This window comes from Mustelus asterias, chromosome 16, assembly GCF_964213995.1.
Source record: "Mustelus asterias chromosome 16, sMusAst1.hap1.1, whole genome shotgun sequence".
Classification (NCBI taxonomy): Eukaryota; Metazoa; Chordata; class Chondrichthyes; order Carcharhiniformes; family Triakidae; genus Mustelus; species Mustelus asterias.
The window spans coordinates 89,756,356-89,782,530 of NC_135816.1; the positions used below are offsets into that span (position 1 = coordinate 89,756,356).

At 42.2% G+C, this 26,175-nt stretch overlaps 1 protein-coding gene across 1 annotated transcript; it reads right to left on the reverse strand.

Moving 5' to 3' along the window:
* Positions 1-32: 32 nt before the first annotated feature.
* Positions 33-21,929, reverse strand: LOC144505388 (NACHT, LRR and PYD domains-containing protein 3-like). Its single transcript, XM_078231504.1, has 11 exons — positions 21,872-21,929; positions 18,419-18,585; positions 13,264-13,435; positions 13,093-13,158; positions 9,592-11,329; positions 1,759-1,845; positions 1,415-1,585; positions 1,069-1,239; positions 714-884; positions 285-452; positions 33-120 (listed from the first exon to the last, which is right to left on the reverse strand). Exons 1-11 carry the CDS (start codon positions 21,927-21,929, stop codon positions 33-35), a joined length of 3,057 nt encoding a protein of 1,018 aa, XP_078087630.1.
* Between the last annotated feature and the right edge of the window lie 4,246 nt (positions 21,930-26,175).

The window sequence follows — 26,175 nt, forward strand, 5'->3', positions numbered from 1 at the left end:
CCGAGAGTAACTGCGTTCGTGAAATAAAATGTTCACGGCTTCACAATCAGTCCACCTCTGGATTCACGCACAGACTCCAGGTGCCTCTTTCCAGATGAACTGAATTGATTTCCCCGCAACCTGATTAGAGATTAAACAGGAAAGACACAGATTGATGAACAGTGAAAATAACAGGGTGACTGGGTTTAATGTCTATAATAATAACTAAAAGTAAAAAAAAAACCTGCAAGCATACTTGATTCACGTATATGTTTATATTATTGCATATTAACACGAGTACTCACTCGATCCGTTCGAGATGCCTGCAAGTCAGTATGAGGCGGCAGAGGGCAGGGATTGATTGATCTGTAAAGGAGTTTTCTCTCAGGCTTAGTTCTGTAAGTGATTGGTTTGTACTGATACTGGAGGCGAGATCCTCAGCACCAGAATCTGTGAGGCCTACAGCATCCAACCTGGGAGCAGAGTGACAAGCGAAACATCCTTAATGTTTTACTGAAAACATTGTTACTTATGTTAACATCCAATGTTTGTTATCAATGGGATTATTGATGCATATAAAAATCTTCAGTGATTAGTAAAATCATTGTTGGTGCTCGTGCCAACTGTGCGTGATTAGACATTGTGAAGGTACAAGTTACTCATGCAATTATTACTGAACTGTACAGATCTAGGCATCTTGTTGTAACAGATATGATTTCAGATATGATGATTACCGCAGTTTCTGTATTTTACAATTTGAGTTACTCAGGACTCTTGTCAGCATTTCCACTCCTGTATCTCCCAATTTGTTGTAACCCAGGTTCAAAACGATCAGTGACCGATTTATACTGAGAGCAGAGGCGAGATCATCAGCACAAGAATCTGTGAGATTGACTTTTGTTAAGCTGGGAATCCAAGAAAAAGGATGTAAGAGACGATAGAAATTATCACCAATGCTAATCTTTGTTAACAGCGGTATGCCTAATACTTAAAGTGTTTATCAATGTCGCTGTCACTGATACAAATGATAAAGTACTGAGTTAGATATTGAATTTCTATAAACGGATTTTGAATCAGTCTGATAATTACCACAACTTTTGTATTTCACAGGCCGGGTTGCTCAGAGCCGCAGATAATAACTTTACTCCAGAATCTCCCAATGTGTTATAACCCAGATTTAGAATTTTCAGTGAACGGTTTGTAGTGAGAGCGCAGGCGAGATCTCGAGTGCCAGAATCTGTGAGACCAACGTTAGCAAGCCTGGGGTTCAAGGAGAAAGGGTGACAAATGACGATAAATCCCAACAGTGTTGATTAAATCACCGTTGATTAAACTAATAATAAGTTACTGCCATTGTCATAAAGTATTGCTAAGTTGAAGAAAAAAGTTTACAGTTGAAAACATTGAGGTACTTAAAGCACTGTCTGGTACTTACGACAATTCCTCAATCTCACAATCCAGTTCCCTCAGCGCAGCAGACAATCCTTTCACCCCGGAATCTCCAAGTGTATTATTACTCAGGTCCAGAACCCTCAGTGACTGGTTTGCACAGAGAGCGGGGGCCAGATCCTCAGTGGAAGAGCCTGTGATACTGTTTTCATTTAGACTGACATTCAGAGAGGACCATGAAAACGGGAATACAATAAGAGATTTATAACAAATAAAATTCAGTGTAAATATCTAATGCTTATGAATGAGAACAATGAGATGTTAATTCATATTTTACAATGTCAGACAGCCAGGCATTAAGAACAAACTATCAAACAATTTGATTCCTACCCCAGTTCCAGAATTTGGCAGTCAGCTTTCCTCAGTGCCGAAGCTAGTAGTTTCACACCCGGATCTCCCAGTTTATTCATTCCCAGTCTAAACAAAGCAGACGAAGTGTGAGCTGCCGACTTTGTTGAACTTTGTAAAAATGATACAATATTATTTTCTGAGTTACAACAAAATAAAGTGGGGGGGGGGGGGGTGGTGGTGCAGGGGCATATTGAGTCCCTTAAGTGCAGAAGGAGATCATTCGGTCCATGGAGTCTGCACCGAACACAATCTCCCCCCCCCCCCCATGCCCTATCCTCATAACCCCATACATTTACCCTAGCTCGTCCCCCTGACATCAAGGGGAAAATTAGCGTAGCCAATCCACCTAAAGGGCACATTTTTACACTGTGGAGGAAACCAGTCACCTGGGGGAAACCCACGCAGACATGGGGAGAATGTGTGAACTCCGCATAGGCAGTGACCCAAGCTGGGAATCAAACCCGGGTCCCTGGCACTGTGAGGCAGCGTTGCTAACCAGTGTGACACCGTGCCGTCCAAATGAACTCGTTTCTTAATTACCCTGTGACTGACCATCAATCTCACTGTCCGAATCTCAATTTAATTGTGAAATGTCAGCACTATGTTTATTAAATATATTTGCTGAATAAGTTGTTTTCTGTGTGACGACATTACGCCTCCCCCAATCTGGTCTCATTCCGTGATCAGAATTGCCCGCCTGGAGTTCAGTAACAGCCCTTTCATGTTTGGGAAACTTGTCTTGTTTCTACTGCCCCTTTCCCATATCATTTGGAAATAGGATGGTTTTCACCCAATTGAATTATAAAGTGGTGAATTAATGTACGTTATCTTCCCTATTTTATAATATGCTTGATCATATTTGGGGAGAATTAGATTCTGAAATTGTACTAATGGTTGCTGACAAATCCACTCTCAAGAATAAACGAAGTGGGATAAGTTTATTCTGTTCCATTGACATTCCTAAGTGTTGCTATATTTGAATTTATTGGGAGAACGTTTTCACATTATCTCCCATTAAATTGATCTGAATTACTTTCAGATATAACTGCCCTGACAGTTTGAGAGACATTTTTTCATGATCCTTTCCAGCACTGAGACAGAGATTCATACACATGACGCAAAATATGGAACATTTCCAGATTCACTGCGTCCAGATTGCCAAGGGAGTTTTGACTCTACATGGCCCCAACATTGGACAACTTTGTCTGAAATTTGGAGTTATTACCTATCAAACTGTCAAATTTTATTCAACTTTGATGGAAGCCTTTACCTCCCAAATGCCAAATGCTAATGTTGTGGCCTAGGTCACAAGCACGAAGTCTAAATCAATGAGCATAGCATCGAGAGCCGCGGGCTGCCAGCCGCACAATGACACATTGGGTGAATTGTAATGTCTAAATGTTAATGTCATTAATGAGTTAAGATTAGGCATCAATGTCCTGCATGGGGTGGTCAGCTCACTGACTGGCAGGTGACAGCCCAAATATTGTTTATCCTTTCTATCCCATCGTTTCTTGTTTCTGCTTCATTCCCTTAAATTTGATGGCAACAACATCACTGTCTCTTGCTCATTTAAAGAGAAGATGTTTCGGACATGTTAGGGATACATTCTATGAGATGGACTGGTGGCTTAGCGGTTAGCACTGCTGCCTCACAATGCCAGGGATCCGGGCTCGATTCCCAGTTTGGGTTACTGTCTGTGTGGAGTTTGCACATTCTCCCTGTGTCTGTGTGGGTTTACCCGGAGTTCTTCGGGTTCCTCCCACAGTCCAAAGATGTGCGGGTTGGGTGGATTGACCATGTGAAACTGCGCCTTAGTGTCAGGGGGACCAGTTAGTGTCAATGCATGGGGTTATGGGGATAGGGCCTGGGTGGGATTGTTGTCGGTGCAGACTCTTTGGGCCTAAAAGCCGACTTCTGCACTGTAGGATTCTATGAATCTAGGTTCACCTAATTGATAGCTTTCTGGACGATGAAACAAATTGAAATTTATATGAATTAGAACAAAAAATATGTACGGAGATGTCAGGCTGAATATAGAAGTTCAGAAGTAAATAAGGTAACTATGAACATAAATTTCTGGGTGACAAAAAGTTCAAACAGAAGTCATCTGTAGACAGACACAAATGAAAGGGTGCTAAACGGAGGGGTTCGGCTGAATATGGACCAAAACGGGAATTTCTGTATGGAGACAGAGGGCAGAGTTACTAAATGAGTATTTTTATATCAGTTTTTTAACAGAGAAAAACGGAGCTGCTAACTCAGTGAAAGAGGAGGGATTTGAAATCTGCATGAGTTCAATGAGGAGACATTGAAACGGTTAGTTTTATCTCGGAGGAGGGCGGGGGGGGGGGGGGGGGGGTGGCATATTAACAATAGTGACCAAAACATGGTAAGGGGTAAGGTTCAAGCTTGTTGTTGAGGAGGAGAAAGCTGGGCTGAAAAAGGCAGCCTCAGATTGGAGAAAAGGGCAAGTTATACTAAAATAAGGCAGGATCTGTCCAGAGTTGACTGGTAACAGCTCCTTGTGGGAAAGTCTATAGTGGAGCAGTGAGCTGCATTGAAAAAGGAAATGGGGAGAGTACAGGTCCAACACGTTTCCTATAGGGGGGAATGTAGGAGCAATAAGTTCAGGAAACTCTGGATGTCTGGAACAACTCAGGACGAGATAAGAAGAGGAGAAAAGTTTTAAGCAAGTCCAAAGGAAGAAACTTAGATGCGGCCCTGGACGAATATAGGAAATGCAAGAGGGGAAATAAGGTGACAATTGGAAAAGCAAAAGAAAGGACTTGAGAAAGGAATTGCTGACAGATTTGGGAAAATCCGAAGATATTCTATACATCGAAGTTTGAAGGAAATCGAATTCACTGAAACATGGCAAGTTAGATCCAAAATTGAGTCAGTAATAGGACACAAATTGTGGTGATAGGAGGCAGTTTGAGTGACCAAGGCCGGTGTCAAGTGGCGATCCACAGTGTTCAGCGCTGAGTCCCTTATTGCTTATTATATACAGTAATAGTGTGGATGATAATGTGGGGGGAATGATAAGCAAATTTGCAGATGACACTAAGATTGGTAAGGTGGTTAGGGGTGAAGATGTTCATAGGTTACAGGAAGATACAGAGGGGTTGGTCAGATGGGCAGAGCAGTGGCAAATAGTATTTAACCCTGATGAGTGCAAGATGATGCACTTTTGAAGAAGTAACAGGACAAGGGGGCATTTAATGAATTGCAAGACACGACAAAGCTTAAAGGAAACAGATGGATCTTGGAGTACTTATTCACAGATCCCCAAAGGTGACAGAGCAGAAGAATAGATGATTTAAGAAGGCATGAGGGACAGTTGCTTTTATCAGTCCTGGAATAGAGTACCAGAGCAAGGCCGTAATGTTGGAGATGTACAAAACGCTGGTTAGGCCACAGCTGGGGTGCTGTGTACAGTTCAGCTCCCCCCGCTATAGGAAAGATGTGATTGCACTAGAGGGGGTACAGAGGCAGTTCACCAGGATGTTGCCTGGGATGGAGTACTTGAACCATAAGGTAAGACTAGACAGGCATGGAATGTTTTCTCGAGAGCAGAGAAGTCTGAGGAAGGGCATGAACGAGGTGCAAATGTTTTATGAGGTGTATGGACAGGGTGAATACGAAGCAGCTATTCCCTTTGTTTGAGGTGCCAATCACGAGGGGCATAGTTTTAGCGCAAGGGTCAGAAGATTCAAAGGAAATATGAGAAAAAAAAATAGCTCATAGGGTGGTGGAATCTGTAATGCACTTCCTGGGAGGGTAGTGGAGGCCGAAGACCTTAAAACCTTTGAAACATTTTTGGATGAGCACTTGAAATATCTGGACATTCAAGGACATTCGACAAGTGCTGAAAAATGAGACTATCATGACTTTAGTGGTAGTCATTGTTGGTGCAGACTTGATGGATTGCAGGGACTTTTCTCTGCTGTATGACTCTCCGACTATGTAAATATTCTAATCCTATTTGCAACAGTCAGGTGTGAGGCAATTAACGTGATCCACGCATTTGCATGCATTTAAATTGAATTAATGAACTGCCCGTCCAACTTTATCAGCATTTCCCCCTTTACCGCTGCGTTCGCCAATCCGGAATTGCACCAAAATGAACCTGCTGAATAAAAGTCTGAATCGGGCGCTCCAGCAGCTAAAGAGTGCGTTCAGTGTTTCCAATGGCTCTCTGACTCAAATTGGTGGTGGACGAGAGGAGGGAGGCGGGTCAGATCATTCTCTGGTTGGGGGGGGGGTGGAGGGGAGGGAGGGGAGTGAGTCCAGGTGGTTGTCTGGTTGTGGGGGGGGGGGAGACGAGGAGGAGGTGGGTCAGGTGTATTTCTGGTGGAGGGAGGGGGGGGGTATGGTGGGAGGGCCAATTGTTGTCTTGGGGGGGAGGGCCGATCGTTGTCTGGTGGTGGGGGGGAGGGGAGGGCTGATCATTGTCTGGTGGGGAGGGAGGAGGAGGCGGCTCAGATGTTCCTCTGGCAGGGGTGGGCGCGGGTCAGATGGATCTCTGTTGGGGGCAGGGAGGTCCGCTGCCACTCTGCGGGCGATCGGTAGGGGTGGGGGGGGGGCAGGGGTGGCAATCAATCTGGGTAGTGGTGGGGGGGGGCGGTGGATGGGGGGACAATGACGAGTGTATGCACCATCGCTCCCGCCTTTCGCTCCTGGGCGCTTTCTCCGCTTTCTGCGGCTCGGGAGCGATCTGACACGGGCTTGCTTTTTCATTTTTTTTCTAACTGCGCATGCGCAGTTCAGAGCTCCGATTGTTCCGGCCGCGCTAAGCCCCGCCCACAGCGCGAATGGGACTGGCGATTTTGTTTCAGGCTGAGTGCATATGGGGGGCACCTGAAAGCAGATTTCTAAGTCGGATCTGCATTATGCCCAGATTCAGCACTTAGAATAAAATGGTAAAATCGGGCCCGAAGCCTCCAGCCCAGCCAACATCCAGGGAAATAACATTTGTACCCTTTCCAGTACTATCACATCTTTCCTATAATGTGGATTCCAGAATTGCACACAATGCTCCAACTGTGGCCAAAACAACGTGTTCTATTGTTACAGCATAACCATCCTGCTGTTGGACTCTACACCTTGCCTAATAAAGGGAAGAAGCCATATTTTATGGACCCCAACCATCGCGTTATAACAGGGCCGCAGTGTACCTTCTTTGCCACTTTTCCACCTTTTCTGCTATCTGATGGGACCTCTGTATCGGCACACTGAGGACTCTCATGCTTCCCAAGGTTTGCCATTCATCATGTATTTCCTTGTCTTGTGGGTCCTACCGATGTGAATCACTTCACAATTATCAAGATTTTGTTCCATTTGTCAATGATCAGACCATCTGGCCAACTCATCTATATCCTCCTGTAAGCTAAGGCTATCCTCCTCACTATTTCCACCCCACCAATTTTAGTATCATCTGCAATCTTACTGGTGAACCCTCCTACAATCAATTTATTTAAACCACAAGCAGCAAGGGCCTCGACATTGTCTGGTGGTGTCCGCACAGGGATCACAGTCTTCTAGATCGAGAAAAAAACCCTCAGCCATCATCCTCTGCTTCCTGCCACTAAGCCAATTCCGGATCCAATTTCCAAAGTTTATTTGATCCCATGGGTCCTGACCTTCGCTATCAGTCTCACTTGTGGGACCTTGTCAAAAGCCTAGCTGAAGTTCAAATGCATTATTCTTACCTACATACCTGGTCATCCATTCAAAAAAATCAACCAAGTTGCTCAGACGTAAACTCTACTTAGCCAAATTGTGGTGACTTTTTGATTAGTCTCTGCCCATCAACATGTAGATCAAAACTGTTTCTCAGAATTGCTTCCAATTGCTTCCCCATCATTGAGGTTAGACTGACTTGCCTGTAGTTTCCAGGTTTATCCCTTCCTCCCTTCTTGAATAATGGTGCCACATTGGCTGTCCTCCATTCCTCTGGCACCGCTCTTGTGGCCAGAGAGAAATTGAAAACTATTTCCAGCGTCCCTGCTATTTCTTCCCTTCTCTCCATCAACAGCCTGGGACACATTGCATCTCGCAATAGAGATTTATCTACGTTTAAGCCTGCCACTCCACTCAGAATCTGCATTCTCTATCAATTTCTCTAATTGTATTACAGTCCTTCTCTCTGATCTCTATACCTGCGTTGGCTCTCTCATTAATCAATACCAACAAATTTTGTTCATTTATAACCCTACCTACGTCCTCTGGCTCCACACACAAAATATCACTGTGGTGCTGAAAGGGCCCTATTGTTTTCGGAGTTATCCTATTACCCTTAATAAACTTGTAGAACAACTGAGGATGTTCATTTATTCTAAGTGCCAATATCCTGTCATATCCCCTTTTAGCTCTCCCAATTTCCTTTTTGGATTCCCTCTTTCCCATTTTAAAATCATTTCAGGCTTCGATTGATTACAACCCTCGATGTTTTGCATAAGCCTCCCTTTTTCTCTTTACCAGTGCTGTATGTGACTGGAGAATTTCACAAGCTTTTTTAAAAGACAGTGCTCAAATTGGTCAATGAGATTAACCTCGTTAGCAGTAACATTATAAAAACATTAACGCAGTTCAAAGGCAACAGCAACCTGCAGAGACAGTGACTTATTAAGGAAGACAGCAACTTTTGTTGAAGCCAAATTGTGTTTTAACTACCTTGGTTAAGTGTATTGCTCGGTTAGCAGGTATGTGACGCTTTCTGATATCACTGCAGGAAGTTATAACGTGGAGTACTCGGGAAGTTGATGTTAACAGTGTTTTTTTTATTGATCTTATTAATTCTTTAGAGTTGCTGATTGCACAATTGGCTGAAATGTGTGGAGCGAGGTGATTGACTTCAAGAAGTGACAAACAGGCGGTGACAGGGGTGGACAAATTGCAAATGAAATTTAATATAAATAATATCGAAATGTTACTTAATGTACCATTATTGGGAAGAACACTTTAGAGAGGTTGTGGAGGCATTGGAGAGGATGCAGATAACATTTAGGAACATTGATGATAGTCTTCAATCATGGATACCTGAGTTAGAAGTGTTACATATCATGTGAGGTTAGGACAAAGTAGATAGAGAAAAACTCTACCTATTGGTGGAAGAATTGCGGACCAGAAAAAACTGATTAAAGTGAACAATGCAATGGTGAAATGAGGAATGACATTCTTATTTTTTTAACTGGAAAGTAATTAGATTGTAAATTGTATTGCCTGAAATTTTCGTGGAGGCAGAATCAATGCCGCTTTTCAAAAAGTAAACTGAATACTTGTCTGAATGAAAATTAAATACTGGTACTGGGGAAAGTATAGGGGACAGAACATAGCTAAACTGTTTTTGCAGAAAGAGGAAGAGACATGAAATGTTAAACGCCCACACCCTGAGCGGTAAGCATACTATGATAACTACACTTTGGGATTGGTGGTGCGATGTGTGGGCGTGGGGTCGCTCTAATATAAGAATGGTTGCAGTTATTTTACCTACAAGGAAGTAGCAATAAGGAGGATCCTCCACACTGGGTAAACTTGGAGATGAGAGCAACTGTTCATGAAATTATCTGACTCCTTGCACCTTATTAACTATCCTAGTAAAGAGAATAAAATTCCTGCTTATTTTATAAGATACATTGCTTACACACCAATTGTTAGAAATTCGTGGCAAATCCTCCTAATAATTGACATATTTGTTCAGAATCTACTTCCCACTTGTTCAACTCTGTCTCTGGATTATGGATCAACAACGCAGTCTGTGATCGTTAAACATATTTTCCAATAGATTAGAGGCAAATAAACAGTTACCTCAAATCCTGACATTTATGCAAGATGGAACCCAGCTGTTGGAGTCCTTCACATCGGATGTAGCAGCTCTCCAGATTGAGTTCCTTCAATGTATCACATAGTCCAATGGTCTGAGAGAGAACTGCACAGTCAATGGGAGTCAGCCGCAATCCACTAAATGGAAGTGTTTCCACAGATCCCACTGTAATGCGAGCCAGTGCTCGATTCTGAGACTCAAACAGGTAATGCAAGGTGTTCAGGAGGATCCTTTTGCCTGGTTCACTCGCCATCTTTCCAATTTGTTCTTTAACCTTCTCCTTCACCCAGTCAATAACACGGCAGGTTGCTTGATGATGAAATGGACCCAGAAACTCCTCCAGGGGTCGAGCTGACTGTGGGGAGGAGAGGCCGGCAACAAAACGGAGAAATAAATCAAGCCGCCCATCTTCCTTGCTGTCGGCTTCACTGAGAAGTTTCAGGATGTCCCCAGGATCTTTAAGCAGGAATTGTGCGAGTGCAGCTACAAACTCTTGGATGGTGAGATGTGGGAATGTGTAAACCACACTCTGGACAGAATCATCTCTCTCCAAAAGTTCCATCAGGAACCCAGACAGGAACTGGGAAGGATGCAGATTGTATTTGATCAAGTCTCCATTTCTAAAAACAATGTTGTTCTCAGAGACTCCTGTGAAGGCCATCTCACCCATCTTCAGTAACACATCACGGGGATTTTCAATGTCTCGGGCATGATTTTTCAAAATGTTGTAAATATAGTAGGAATATAGTTGAGTGATGGTCTTGGGAACTTGCTGTTTTTCCCTGTCTTTTTTTGTAAAGAAAGGGCCCAGTGACAGACCGAGGATCCAGCAGTAGGAAGGGTTGTAGCACATGGTGTACAGAATCTCGTTCTCCTCCACGTATTTCAAAACAGCTGCTGCCACCGCTTGATCTTCAAAAAACTTGTTGAAATATTCCTTTCGTTCATCAGCAACAAATCCCAGGATTTCGGCCCAGAGACTGATCTCAGCCTTTTCCAATAAATGTAATGCAGTGGGACGGCTGGTCACTAGCACTGAACATCCTGGGAGCAGCTTGTGCTGTATTAAATTGAGCACAATAGCAGACACCTTACACCTGCATTCTGGGTCTGTGCACATGGATTGGGGTTCCGCAATTCTCTCATTATCAGAAAAATCTATCTTGTCCTTGAATTCATCCAAACCATCAAATATAAACAGTAATCCCTCTGGGTTCTTCCAGAGATCTCCCAGAACATTGCCAAAGTAAGGATAGAAAAACAATATCAGATTGGACAAGTTGATTCTGCAGTTAACAGTGTTCAAATCTCGGAATTTAAAACTGAAAACAAATTGGAAGTGTTGGTATATTTTCCCAGTGGCCCAGTCATAAACAATCTTTTGTACCATTGTTGATTTTCCAATCCCGGGGACTCCACTCACTAATGCTGAACTCCCAGATTTGGATTTTCTCTGGGAAAAGCTGCTCTGAAACAATTGATCTGTTCGGATTTTTTCCAGTTCTTTACGCAAATGTTTCTCTCTCCACTCCTCATGGTCTCGGCCTCTTGCCAGCAGTTCATGTTGGACAAGTGTCCGATTTCGAACAGTAGAAATTATCGTCAGCTCAGCATATCGATCAACCAGCTGGAAAATCTTAACCTTCTCCTTTATTAGGATAGTGTTCACTCTCAGTGTTTCAGTTTGCACCCGGAGTGTCTCCTTGTGTTTTTGCTGAACATCTTCAATGATACAAAAATAATTTTTTAAAGAAATTGAGCTGTTTTTTTAAATAAAAAGGGTTAAAATAAGATTAAGACCAGACTGTCTAACATTTCATCGTCAGATAACCTCCACTTCCGCCGACCATAATCAACCCAAGGGTCATTCTCCGAACTGCTTCTGATGCATTTTGATCATTTCTAAAATAAGTCCTAAGCTTTTCCACCATTTCAGATGTGGCCTCAATAACACCCCGTGCAACTGTAGTAAACATTGCTAGCGTTATATTTATTTCCTGTTGCGATAAATGGCAATATTCTATTAGTCTTTTTAATCGCTTGCTGGACCATATTAACTTAATCTGATTTATGTACCAGGACACCCCGATCCTTATGTATCTCAGATTTCTGCAACCATCACCATTTCAATGACGTGCTTTTTTTCCTCTTCTTCCTGCAAAAATGCAAAGTTTCTCGCTTTATACTCCATCTGCCAATATTCTGTCCACTCATTTAACCTATCTTTGTCACTTTGCAGACTTTTTATGCCCTTTCATGACCTAATTTTCTACCTACCTTTTTTGTATCTTCAGCAAATTGACAATCATACATCAGCTTTGGACTTTTAGTTCCATACCTCACCATCCAGAACATTACCCAGGGTCTCTGGATTACTATTCCAATCACATTACCATTATGCCACTGACTGCATAGTTAGTGTGCGAGGATCCTGTGACGGGTGTATGTGATTTCACAAGATGCAATTACCAACATCATATGGAGAGATGTAATGCAATATCTACATAATTACAGGATATGTCGTAAATTCTGCACTATTGCTTTAATCTCAACAGTTGGGAAATGTTGATGAATCAAAAAAACATCCATTGTTATTTTCCCAGATTTGAGTTTAGTTTTAAGCAAAGAGGTACAATCGAAATTTCATTTTCAGAATTGACCTGGCAAAGATATGTTTCCGGATACGAATTTATTCCACCATTAACACCATGGTTTCTACTCCTTAACATTACCCAAATCTATACCTATCTCAGTTCTTCTACTGCTGAACCCCCATGCATACCATTTCTATATCTTGAATCTCAGAAGCCATTCCTGGCTATGTTCCATCTTCCATTCTCCATAAAATAGAAGCAATCCGAACCAGTATTTTTCATTGCCTAACACAAACTATGTCCACTTCATCTGCTTGCAGCCCTACATTGATTCCCAGTGACTAATTTTCATTCATGTTTCAATTCAGTCCATGACCTTTCTCCTCCGTACCTATAAACTCCTCCAGCCGCACATCCCCCTGAGACCTAGGAACTGTGCTAATTACAGTGTTTGCACTTCCTCAATACTAATGGCTACACCAGTGTTGATGTGGAGATGCCGGTAATCAGTATTCTGTAACTTGATTTTGTGTCTCTGTGCCCTGTTTGAGAGCACATTTCCACTCCATCTGATGAAGGAGCAGCGCTCCGAAAGCTAATGGTATTTGCTACCAAATAAACCTGTTGGACTTTAACCTGGTGTTGTTAAAACGCTTACTGTGTGCACCAGTGTTGCCAGGCCAGTTGTAGCTTTTCTAATGCTCTTCTCTCCTTTATGACTCTCCTGAAGATCAAACTTCTTGACCAACATTTTGATCATCTATCCTAATGACTCCTTACATGTGGCCACATCACATTTGTTTGATAGCAATTAAATGAATTGACCTTGGGCATTTTCTACATTAAAGGTGCTATATAAATATTATTTGTAATTGACATTTTCTTACTTACCTTTCAGAAGACAGGGTACTTCGGATAAACGTCGAGCGAGATTTATGTATTCAAATGGCTGATAACCTGTTTAAATCATTTAAATTTTAGGAAATCAGATCTGTGTAATATTATAGTAAAATCTGCAGTGTTTGAATTGAGGTCGGAGTTCAATGTGACACTTTCCCATACCAAATTCTTGCATTTCTTTCAATAGTTTCTCCAGCTTTGGGACCCCATGGCGCACTTTCACAAAGGATTCCCACATCACTCTCCGAGCACGAGATCCTTTCTCCATCACCAGATTTAAGAGAAGTTTGGAACTGTCTGCCCGATTTCCCTTCTCCACGAGCTCAGTGACTTTCTGTAGAGAATGATAATGAATACATTGAGGAGCAGAGTGAAAGCCAAACACCGAGATGGAAAGGCTTTTTCCCAGGTCGGTGGTGACGTTCACGAGGGGTCATAGGTTCAAGGTTAGGGGGGGGGGGGAGGTTTAACACGGATATCAGAAGGACGTATTTTACGCAGAGGGTGGTGGGGGCCTGGAATGCACTGCCGGGCAAGGTGGTGGAGGCTGACACACTGGGAACGTTTAAGACTTATCTAGATAGCCACATGAAGGGAGTGGGAATGGAGGGATACAAAAGAATGGTCTAGTTTGGACCAGGGAGCGGTGTGGGCTTGGAGGGCCGAAGGGCCTGTTCTTGTGCTGTATTGTTCTTTGTTCTTTGATATGTTCAGTGATGTTAACTCAGATGGAATGCAATTAATTGGGCAAACACTCATTCATTCGGAACATTGAACACTGTGAAGATCAAATACATCGGCTGAAATTATAGTCGAATTTAGACATTTAAACATGGAATTGTTGGAAATGGGTTATCAGAATGGCAAAAGTATTGATAGAAGGAAGGAAGTTAACATTTCAGGTCAATGACCTTTCATAGAAATAGAAACTGCGCCAAATGCAGCAGGTTATATGCACAGGATAAGAAAAGGACATAGCGGGGATGGATGTACACAAATGATGTCTCTGACAGGGTTAAAGACAGTTCGAAATCATAAATGCAGTTTTAGGACTACAGTGAACAACTAAAAGTTGTAATGGGTTCAAATATGTGATTCCTTTCCTCTTTCCATTGTTATCCATCGGTTTTTGTCGTCTTTGGTGCAACGTGGGTGGCATTGGCAAGGATATCAATCGTTGCCTGTCTCTGCTGCCCTCGAACTGAGTGGCTTGCTAAATCTTTTCAGTGTGTACTTGAGAATCAACTGCATTCTGGGGTGACCTCTAGGCCAAACAGAGCACAAAGGAGCTCTTGTATAAGTGATACTAATGAGGTTAATGTAATATTCCCATGTGTCGTTTGAGTCAAAACGGGAAAGAAATAGATTGTTGAGATTGTTGATGGCCACTCATAATAATTTTAGGATGTATCTGCAGGAAGTGTACAGGGTAGTGCCCTAGACTCGACTATCTTCAATGCCATACAGAAAGAGCTGAGCATGGTGAAATCTTTGTATGCCACTTAAAATTGCTCAACAATTACCAGCTCCAACACAACAATGTCCAGCGACACCATTACCTAGTCTAATCCAACAACAACGCCCACTGAGAAGATAAGGCGTTGGGGGGAGGGGGAGGGATGATTAGGTGTGGGGAACCAGAGTAAGACAAAACTATGATTACAAAACGTAGGATTGTTGCAGGGCTAGAAGCGGTTACAGAGATAGGGAAGCTCTAGGACAAGTATGAGTGGTGGATGGGAGACAAATTTGGAATATTGAATGAGTTGGAAGTTGACAGAGTGGAGGAAGGCGATTGGCCCGGAAGCATTTAAGTAATTGTATCAAAAGGTGACAGAGCCGCGGCGGATGATATCAGAGCTGAAATCAGAGCGGAGACGAGAACGTGATAAAATCGGATTTATGTTACATGGTGACGGTGTGGATGTGAGATTGAAATCTGAACTCGAGAGTAAATAGAGTTTTGAGGTTGTATAAAGTCACTCTCAGTCTCGGAGAGTAGATGGAAATTAGATTAATTTAAATTGTGTTGAGATAATATCCTTGCTGGGAATGGAGTGTGGTTGCTTCTGGCATCGTAATATTTAACAGATCATTTCAAACTACATAAAGAAAAGATCGTTAAAAAGGATATATTCTAAATCGTGAGAGAAAATAAATCATCCTGTGTCACTGATTTTACTTTGTCATTGACTTTGGCTTCTAAAAGCATATATTTCTCGCAGTCGACGCTCAACAAAATTGTGACTGCCTCAACAAACATCCATTAAATTGGGCAAGCAACCATTTGTCTTCTTGCTCAGTTGGGCTGAAGAATCATTTATTAACATTCAAAAGTCTGAATCCGGAAATGTCGATTACAATATGCAATTCACTCTAAAACCTGACACACATTTTGGAACAAAAGAATGGACAAAATAAACAGAAGCATATGTTTAAGGGATTTTCCAATTTACTTCCTTAAAAAAACAACAATATATTAAATCAGACGGAATGAAACTCCACCCGCTGATGGAAAACTTCCATTTGCCTGGATAAGTGTAGCTCCAACAAAATAGAACAATCCCAGAACCATCCAGAATGAAAAAGCCAGCACACCATCCACCATCTTAGAAGTTCACTTTCGTTACAACTGGTGCACAGTGGCAGCTGTTTACACCACCTGCAAGATGCACTGCAGAAAGTCACCGACATCCTTGGACAGCAGCTAACAAAACCTGTGACCTCTGCCAGCTGGAAGGTAATGAGGCAGCAGAATCATGGGATCATCATTGCCGACAAATTCTCCTCCAAACAACACGTTATCATGACTTCTACTCAGAATATATTTCATGACGAATTTAACGTCAGTGAACGTGTTCAGCCCGGCTATCATTTCTACTGCAGACTAGTCGGAAAACAGCAAGTAACAACGTGTCACTCCCGAACCAAATCCGAGAAATTAATTGGCAAACATTTAGAAGGTAAATTAGCTTAATATTCCGATTCTTCCACATGAAAGATAATAAGAGGAACATGCAGAACAGAATAGAACATAGAAAAAATACAGCACAAACAGGCCCTTCAGCCCACATCTTGCGCCGGTCATGTCCCTACCTACCTAGGCTTATATATAGGCTTACCTATAACCCTCAATCCTATTAAGTTCCATGTACTCATCCAGAAATCTCTTAAAAGACCCTATCGAGTTTGCCTCCACCACCACTGACGGCAGCCGATTCCACTCACCCACCACCCTCTGAGTGAAAAACTTACCCCTGACATCTCCTCTGTACCTACTCCCCAGCATCTTAAACCTATGTCCTCTCATAGCAACACTTTCAGCCCTGGGAAAAGGCCTGCGAGAATCCACCTGATCTATACCTCTCAACATCTTGTACACCTCTATCAGGTCACCTCTCATCCTTCGTCTTTCCAAGGAGAAAAGATCGAGCTCCCTCAACCTATCCTCATAAGGCATGCCAACCAATCCAGGCAACATCCTTGTAAATCTTCTCTGCACCCTTTCAATAATTTCCACATCCCTCCTGTAATGAGGCGACCAGAACGGAGCACAGTACTCCAAGTGGGGTCTGACGAGGGTCTTATAAAGCTGCATCATTATCTCCCGACTCCTAAACTCGATCCCTCGATTGATGAAGGCCAGCACACCATACGCCTTCTTAACCACCTCCTCTACCTGCGAGGCCGATTTAAGAGTCATTTGGACCAGGTCCCCAAGGTCCTTTTGATCCTCGACACTGCTAAGAGTCTTACCCTTGATATTATACTCCTTCATTTGACCTGCCAAAATGGACCACTACACATTTATCCGGGTTGAAGTCCATCTGCCACTTCTCCGCACAGTCTTGCATCCTATCTATGTCACGCTGCAGCTTCTGACATCCCTCCAAACTATCCACAACACCACCAACCTTCGTGTCGTCGGCAAACTTACCAACCCATCCCTCCACCTCCTCATCCAGGTCATTTATGAAAATGACAAAAACCAAGTGTCCCAGAACAGATCCCTGGGGCACTCCACTGGTGACCGACCTCCATTCAGAAAAAGACCCATCTACAACCACTCTCTGCCTTCTGCAGGCAAGCCAGTTCTGGCTCCACAAGGCAACAGCCCCTTGGATCCCATGCCCACTCACTTTCTCGAGAAGTCTTGCATGGGGGACCTTATCGAACGCCTTGCTGAAGTCCATGTAAACCACATCTACCGCTTTTCCTTCGTCAATGTGTTTAGTCACATTTTCAAAGAACTCCACCAGGCTCGTAAGGCACGATTTGCCTTTGACAAAGCCGTGCTGACTACTTTTGAGCATACTAAACTTCTCTAAATGTTCATAAATCCTGTCCCTCAGGATCTTCTCCGTCAACTTACCAACCACTGAAGTTAGACTCACCGGTCGGTAATTTCCTGGGCTATCCCTAGTCCCTTTCTTGAATAGGGGAACCACATCCGCAATCCTCCAATCCTCCGGAACCTCTACTGTCTCCATCGACGACGCAAAGATCATCGCCAGAGGCTCTGCAATCTCTTCCCTCGCCTCCCACAGTGACCTGGGTACATCCCATCTGGTCCCGGCGACTTATCTATCTTGATGCTATTCAAATGTGGGGATTAGACGCAAATTTCAACTTCTTGTCTTCAACTTGGTCACTTTGCAGCTGAATTCCATCCATTATCCAACCTGCATGATCCATCATTTCCAATAACTTCTCGTTCATTAATGGACAATGACAGGATAATACAGGCTGCTGGAATCGAATTTCCTGCACTGTTCGCTAAGAGAGTAATGCTCCATGACAGTTTACTACCTGGATCGTAACTTCACTGAAGGTAGATTTGATCCCCTCTGAGAGACAGAAAACCTTCACAACATTGGATTTTCAATCTACACACTTTGTTCCCGGTTAGTTTCTCTATTTGTTTCTCATCTTCTAACCACTTTAACATTTTTGCTCTGTATTCTTGGCATGTTTTTTTAAAATTAGCCCACAGATAAGTTCTTCCACCTGCCTTCATTCATTGTCACTAAGTGATTTCAGCTCATTCAAATGATGACATTCCCTCTAACTCCTGTCTGATTCCCCTGGTCTATCCACCTGCTGAAATGGATTCACACTGCTTTCAGTCAACGTCGGAGTTAATAACAAAACATTCCCCCTCTCCTTCATACAGATACGAAGGGATTTGTACTTATTCATATTATTGCATGTTCACAATATTTGCAATTGCTCTTCTGCAACATTCCATGATTCTGAGATCTGTATTCCTACTAATTCAGTGACATCTAAATTGACACACATTCGATGTCCCTCCTACCCGATGTTCTTGTCCATTGAAGTGACTCTCATATGTTAACAGAGAGCTGAGCCCATCCACTCCTGCTTCAATTGTTTGTTCTAGTCTGTCCCGGTAGAATTTCGTCAGTTGGAATAATTGATAATCATCACATTTTGTCAAGAATTCGGTGACTGAAGAGTTTGGATCTGTGAACAAAAGAAACGAAAAAAATAACACATTGTCTACTGTCTATGCGGGATATTATATTTCTTCTTACACCAAGCTGCTGTTGGAATCAATTTTGGTCAACTGTCCCAATCTCTGTGTGTGGCTGTGCCTGATAATGATCCTGTGAACAACCCTGGAATCTTTCACTCATGAAAACGTATTAATTATAAGTGTTTTGTGCTTGCTCTTTTGCTGCCCTGGAATTCTTTATTAAAATGGAAATCTGCAAGATTTTTTTCTCTGGAGGGCAAAGATAAGAAAGAACAGCATTTGGTTCGGAGTCATGTCCAACCCCTGGACCTGGCTGACAGAGACAGAGACTTGGCACAGGTCTCACTCTTTCCACTGCAGATTGATTTGTAGATTATGACAGAACGATGTAACAAAAAGTCAATCTATTCTGCAATTCATCTACAAGCAGGGACAAAATGCAAATAGCGAAATTTACTGATGACATGAAAATAAGTGGGAAAGCAGGCTGTGATGAGGAGATAAAAAAGTTTACAAATGAATATTGGCAGGCTAGGGGGATGGGCCATAATCTGGCAGATGGAGTTTAATGTGGATAAATGCGAGGTTATCCATTTAGGCTGGAAAGATAAAAGGGAAAATTATTAGTTAAATGGGAAACAGATTGAGAAGCCGTCTGAGCAGAGCGATCTGGGTGTCCTTGTGCATGAATCTCAGAAAGTGGGTGTGCAGGTGCAGAATGTTATCAGGAAGACATATGGAATCATGGCATTTACTGAAAAAAATAGAGTGTATAAAAGTAGAGAAATGCTGTTACAATTGTTTAAAGCATTAATGAGGTCACATTTGGAGTATTTTGTTCAGTTGTGGTCAACTTCTTTGAGGAATGATGTGCTGGCACTGGAAGCCGTTCAGAAGAGGTTCACTAAATTGATTCCAGGTTTGAAGTGGCTGTCGCATGGGGAGCCATTTTGGGCTTGTACTCGCTGGAGTACAGAAGAATGAGGGGGGATTTGAATGATGTATATAAAATACCCAACCGGATTGATGAAGTAAATGTTAACCAAATGTACCCCCTTCCAGAACAGCCAAGGACAAGAGTCATAATTCTAGAGTAAAGTGGAATAATTACGTGAATAGAAAGGATCATTTGCACGCTTGAGCTAAGATGAATAGTAAATTTGCTCCTAATACCAGAGGGAATAATATGATGGGACAATTGAATCCACCTCCAAGAATAAAAGTAGGTCATGATGTAGCCATGTCTAACATGGCTTGAAATATGTTTGTAGATGGAAGATTAAAACTGGAGCTGAGAACTAAGAATCAGTCCTTAATATTCTGCTATCTATGATCAGCTTCAGGACAGAGATAAGGAATTGGTACTTCTCGCAGGGGGTTGTCAATCTATGGAACTCACTGTCCCAGAGTGGAGTGGATGGAGGAGAATCAATCAATGTATTCAACAAGAGATAAATAAATACTTGAACAAAAGTGGGATAAAGGGGTATGGGGAAAAGAGAGGGAAGTGGAGTTAGGATGAGACGGAGAACAACCATATTCATATAGAATGGAAGAGCAGGATCGAAGTGCTGAATTGACTACTTTTGCTTCTATATCCTATGTTCCTATTCAGCCCACTGTGTCTAATCTGGCTCTTTGGAAGACCTATCCGGTCAGTTTCCAGCATGATCACCATACTTTCCCTTGTTTTCCTGCTTTAAATATCTGTCCAATTCCTTGATGAATACAACTATTGAATCTACTTGCCTCGTCTTTTCAGGGATTGCATTCCAAATCAACAGGACTCGCTACATTAAAACAATAACTTCTACTTGTGATCACTGGTGTGTCCTACACACACAGCGCTCATAGAGTCATAGAGGTTTACAGCATGGAAAGAGGCCCTTCAGCCCAACATGTCAATGCCGCCCTTTCTTTTTTAAACCCCTAAACTAATCCCAATTGCCCGCATTTGGCCCATATCCCTCTATACCCATCGTACCCATGTAAGTATCTAAGTGCTTTTAAAAAGTCAAAATTGTACCCGCTTCTACTACTACCGCTGGCAGCTTGTTCCAGACACTCACCACCCTCTGTGTGAAAAAAGTGCCCCTCTGGACACTTTTGTATCTCTCCCCTCTCACCTTAAACCTATGCCCTCTAGTTTTAGACTCCCCTACATTTGGGAAAATATATTGACTATCTAGCTGATCTGTGCCCCTCATTATTTTATAGACCCCTATAAGATCACCCCTCAGCCTCCTACGCTCCAGAGAAAAATGTCCCAGTCTATCCAGCCTCTCCTTATAACTCAATCCATCATGTCCCGGTAGCATCCGAGTAAATCGTTTCTGCACTCTTTCTAGTTTAATAATACCATTTCTATAATAGGGTGACCAGAATTGCACACAGTATTCCAAGTGTGGCCTTACCAATGGCCTTACCACTCAACTCTAATTCAATTTACTGAATGTTATAACTTCCCCTTGTTTATTTTTGTTTAATGAGTTTGTTTTATCTCTCACTACTTCAAATCATAGTCCATGTTTCATCCTACTCCAAGTTTACTTTTTATTTACAATTTTGCCTCTTCATCTAATCCACTTCTTCGTTCACCTTTTTCACTAAAATGGGTGGTTCAGATCTCCTTTTCTTTTCCGCAGACCTCACTCTTATGCACCAAAAACTCGAATGATTTCCTCCCTGCTGGCTCACATTTATTTACCTCGTACTCAGCTCATTAACTTGCCCAGTAAAAACAATTAGGCAGCAGAACCTTGAGAGCTGATCCTTAGTCCTCAGCTTCAGTTTTAATCGTACATCTACAAAAAATATTTCAATCCATGTAAATGGTTCCAGTCTTTCGCTACATCATGACCTACTTTTATTCCTAGAGATAGATTCAATTGTCCCATCATATTATTCCCTCTGATATAAAGAGCAGATTTACTTTTCATCTCAGTTCAAGCGTGCAAATGATCCTTTCTATTCGCCTAATTATAGAGTTGCCCACCAGTATCACCCCTCTATTTCTCTCTCACACCTGCCTCATCTCATCCCCACTCGAACAGGCATGCTTCCTCCTACGTTTTAGGAATTATCTCCTCTGAGCTACTCTTTATATACCTTGCACTACCCAGTACCATTATTAAGCAGTTCCAATCCTCAAGTGCTCCTTCCACTTGTGACCCAGCCTCTGTTGTACTACTTCCTGCATTGTAACCGACATGTTCCTGACCGAGGACTCGATTCTTGTTCAGGACATAAATTGTGTTTTTCTTCTGAACATACCTGTGTCCATTTTCAATGGAGATGTTGGCTCATCTCCCCTGTTTGGACCTTCAGCCATGGCAGTAAAAGTGTTTCAGATTCTGACACTCTGCAATTAACAAAATATTGGTGAAAGAGAAAAATTCAGATGTGAATCTTGTATTATTAAACTTGCATTCAGTTCCTCTTCCCCAAATAAGACAACATCTGTTAGCTCTTTGATTTGGCATTTCCCAAATAGTTTTGCACATCAGGAGTGACACAGACAGCTGTCCGGTGAAATCCAGTGAATCTCACTGACGTCCATGGCTGAGGTGCAGCTGAGCTCTCGTCAACAGAGGCTCGACATCAGAAGAAACCATTAGTAATGTTCACTTCATCAAGGACAGCAAACGTTACCCCTGGTGCAGATAATATTCTACAGGGTAATAGAGTGAGGTGGCAATCTAGCAACGAATAAATCCTTCATCACATTTTGCATATTGAAATAATTTGATTGTAAAGTTTACGACATTGTAATGGCCTCTTCTAATGAGGGACTTTGTGAATACTGCTTGCAATACTTGAGATGTGGGGAGCGAACTTACCGCCTGTTCACGCCATGCTCCCGCTGCAGTGAAAATGGAGAATTGGATGACAAGACAAATCTCCATTCACTGCAGCGAGAAGGGAAAATCCATCTGGTTTGAACAATCGGAAAATTCTGTCCATGGCCTCTCACCCATGACCCGTATAATTGAAACATAACACCCTTACATCTTTGACTCCTCTCATAATCAACGATAGCTTTCTGTTTCCTTCTTACTTACTTGTCTTAATTGAACACTAACTTGTGCAACATTACGTGCACAATCTTTTGCTTAGTTGCAGAGAACATTGCATCTGTTACTGTTTCAAAATAGGTTTAATCCATGGAGTCACTGGCATAGCTCGATTAGCGTGTTTACACAAAGGAACCGGATGTCACTTCAACGTGTGACATTCCAAGTGACAAGAATGCATTTTAAACAGATACAATGATTTTCGAGTTACTGATCCATAAATCCAGTCGCTGCTTTTGCTACTGGGGGCCATTTGTGAGGAATGAACAAACCCAAGAGATGTAAAAGAGATGCACGGCCCAACACTATAACTGAGATCTCCATGTTTCCGCCCCTCCACTTGCTGCTGTGGCCAGTTAAGGGGCAGAGGACATAAGATATTAAGAGCTGACCAGAGGGGTGTCTAGATGTCCGATTGCTTTTCCAATCAGTTATTGAAAAGTGACAAAAGTTGGAATCGCAAACTTGAATTAACAGTTCATGTAATGGAAAGCACATAAATAAATAAACCTTAGTGATAGAAGCCTTATATATGACCACAACTGGAACTCTCATTTTCCTTTGTTCCCATCGGTTTTCTGGATACAAATTTCAGTTCGAATGGTGAATTCAAGCCTCAACCACTTTTCATCTGACACATTCCTCCAGTTATTTTCTCACTATAAAGAAAGGCTCCTCTGTTAGCTGCCTGTCAGTTTAACGAAGCACCTTCTTATCAACATGAACTTGTTTTAGAGGGAAAAACCTGCTCCACCTTGCACCTTGTTCTTGGGCCTAATTCATATTGGATCTTACCTGAATGTAACGGATAATACAGCGAGAAACGTTCATTAATTCTTCACAGTGATTTTGAACACATTTTAACGCCGCTGCTGCGGTGATGCTGGGGCTCAATCAACTTCAGTCTGGTGTCAGATTTCCAGACGTTTCATTTCCAAATCCTTGGGACAGAGCAAAAATTGAATATGGTACCTTTACTGATCTGAAATATGTGCTCGGCCTGGTTCAGCCATTGATTCGTAAAATCAAAATACACAGGGCAGTAAGCAGCTCAGTCAGTGAAAAGATTGCGGCCTCCAAAATGATGGAAAAGACAAGAAGTTCAGGTTTGTCTCTGAACTGAAAAATCTAACAAGGTTCCGGGTCCAGAGTGAATTGAATCATAAAACTGTCTAAGTGACCAGGAGTAGGTTTAACCCTGAAATCCCCAGTGTAAAATACGTTGTACCGAGTCATGGCTTCCTTTCACTTTCAGACCAGGTACAGCCCCAGCGCTGCAGAACACATCAGACTGCGAGAAACAGTCTTTAGAGAGCAAGTGTAATGGGCGAAATGCAAGAACAAAACACAAAAGAGGTTTACCTGGATTCCGCGAGGACTTTCTGCCGTTCTCTAGTTCCGTGTAGATTTTAGGATGCATATACTCGTTATTTCATTGCACTCGGGTCGAAGTTCTTTGGTTTAGTTATGAAAGTCACAGATTTCCCTCTGATTCGTGTTCTGAGGTTCTGAGCTCCACCCTTTGTGCAAAATCTGATTCCAGCACTCAGGATGTATTTAAAATCAAACCTTCCTCAACTGTTTTAGATCAGAGCACACAATTCTGTCCAGTCGCAATGAACCAGTTTTACCACAGCTTCAACTGTCAATAAAGGCAGTTATTAATATTCCATCATCTCCTGTTCCAGAGAAGTTCAGACACATTTGAGAAAAAAATCGTCCCCCCCCCCCCCCCCCCCGTTGTTACTGTTACAATTGCTTATTATACAGAGATTGGTAATGCTGCGTCCTGTATGTTAGTAACCTGAACACTTAGATACCCAACAGTGCAGTAACAGGCCATTCGGCCCATCAAGTCTGCACTGACCACAATCCCACTCAGGCCCTACTCCCATATCGCTACACATTTACCCTCTAATCCCTCTAACCTATGCATCTCAGGACACTAAGGGGCAATTTTAGCATGGCCAATCAACCTAACCCACACATCGTTGGACTGTGGGAGGAACCGGAGACTGTGGCGAGGAAACCCACGCAGACACGAGGAGAATGTGCAAACTCCACACAGACAGTGACCCAAGCCAGGAATCAAACCCAGGTCCCTGGAGCTGTGAAGCAGCAGTGCTAACCACTGTGCTACCGTGCCGCCCATAGCTTTATATAACTTAGTTATATAAAGCTATGGAATGTGATCCTCTCCTTGTTGGCAGTCTGAGCAGTTAGTTATTATCTGAAGATTAGTGGCCTCATACCTGCTGGTAATTTGAGTAATTCCTTTTATATAAACGCTATTGTAATTCTCTCTAGATTTTGGTGTTCTGTGGAGTTAGTTATTAAATAAAGATTAGTGATGCATTGCCCTTCTCTCTGTGAGAAAGGCACTTACAGCTGGAAACTGGTTGCCATCCTAAACATTCCTCAGGTTTGTTTCTTTCTGTTGTATATATCAGTCACTTTGAAATTAACACCTCCAATAACAAGAACTATTGTCCAGTACCTAACACCCATTATATTATCACAGCTAATTCACATTTGTTCCTCACTGAGTTTAACTGACTTAATCATGGTAAAGATAATTAAATGTTTTAATGAAAGGAGACAAGGTTTACTGTTTTGTTGTTATGACTCGATTGCATTCCTGTAGCCAGGCAACAAGGGACACATTTGTTTGGAAGAATCTGTGTGAATGTGTTAACTGTTTAATGAACTGAGGGGAGTGTTTGGTCTGAACTGTTGCCCTGCCATTGATCAGTTAAATAATATTTGGGACAACAGAAGAAAAAAATATTCGTGAATGGTTGAATCAACAGAACAAAAAAAGACCAAATCATGCGGAGAACCCAACCCCAACCTTGTCTGGATTAACAGTTTGGATGCCAGGCTGGTGTAGACGAGGAATAGGCTCAGATCTAAAATGGACTGTTCAATAAAACCTAATTACTGCACATGTTGGAGGCCTAAAGTTAAAACAGAAAATTCTGGAAAAATTCAGTTGATCTGGCATTGTCTGTGCAGAGATAAAGAGAATTAGCTCCGAGTCCAATATGACTGATTCAGAACGTGTGAAGTGTTTCTGATAAAATGGCCTGTCCTCAGTCAGGGCCAGACAAACTCTGAGAATAGCTGCCGTCCCTGTGATGTGGAACAGATCAGAATGAAGGAACTAATCTTTATAGAGGAACAGAAATTATAAAATGAAACACTAATAAAGTTACCTTAATCTAATGAGGATTGTTTATTTGTGGAGAGCATTCAATATCTTTCCCTTGTCATTGTGTTGCAGTCAATCAATTCGAAGTAATTGATTTGCATGGAGTGAGTGCCATTTTGCTCTGTGTGCTTTGAGTTAAGTGTGGGAGATTAGGAGAATTTATGAAAATTATGCTTAATCATTTGTCTTCCTTAGATCTAACATAAATTCCTGGTAAATTTACTGCTTTACAAATTGCTGGTGGAAATCTGAAAATACTTCAGATCCGAGGAAGGTAGCAACAATGTTTATTT

Coding starts and splice junctions, on each gene's coding strand:
- LOC144505388 (XM_078231504.1), bottom strand. CDS start 21,929: ATGGCTGAAGGTCCAAACAGGGGAGATGAGCCAACATCTCCATTGAAA. Junction 1,240..1,414: donor TGTGAGATTGAGGAATTGTC/GTAAGTACCAGA, acceptor CTTGAACCCCAG/GCTTGCTAACGTTGGTCTCA. Junction 121..284: donor AGGCATCTCGAACGGATCGA/GTGAGTACTCGT, acceptor ATCTCTAATCAG/GTTGCGGGGAAATCAATTCA.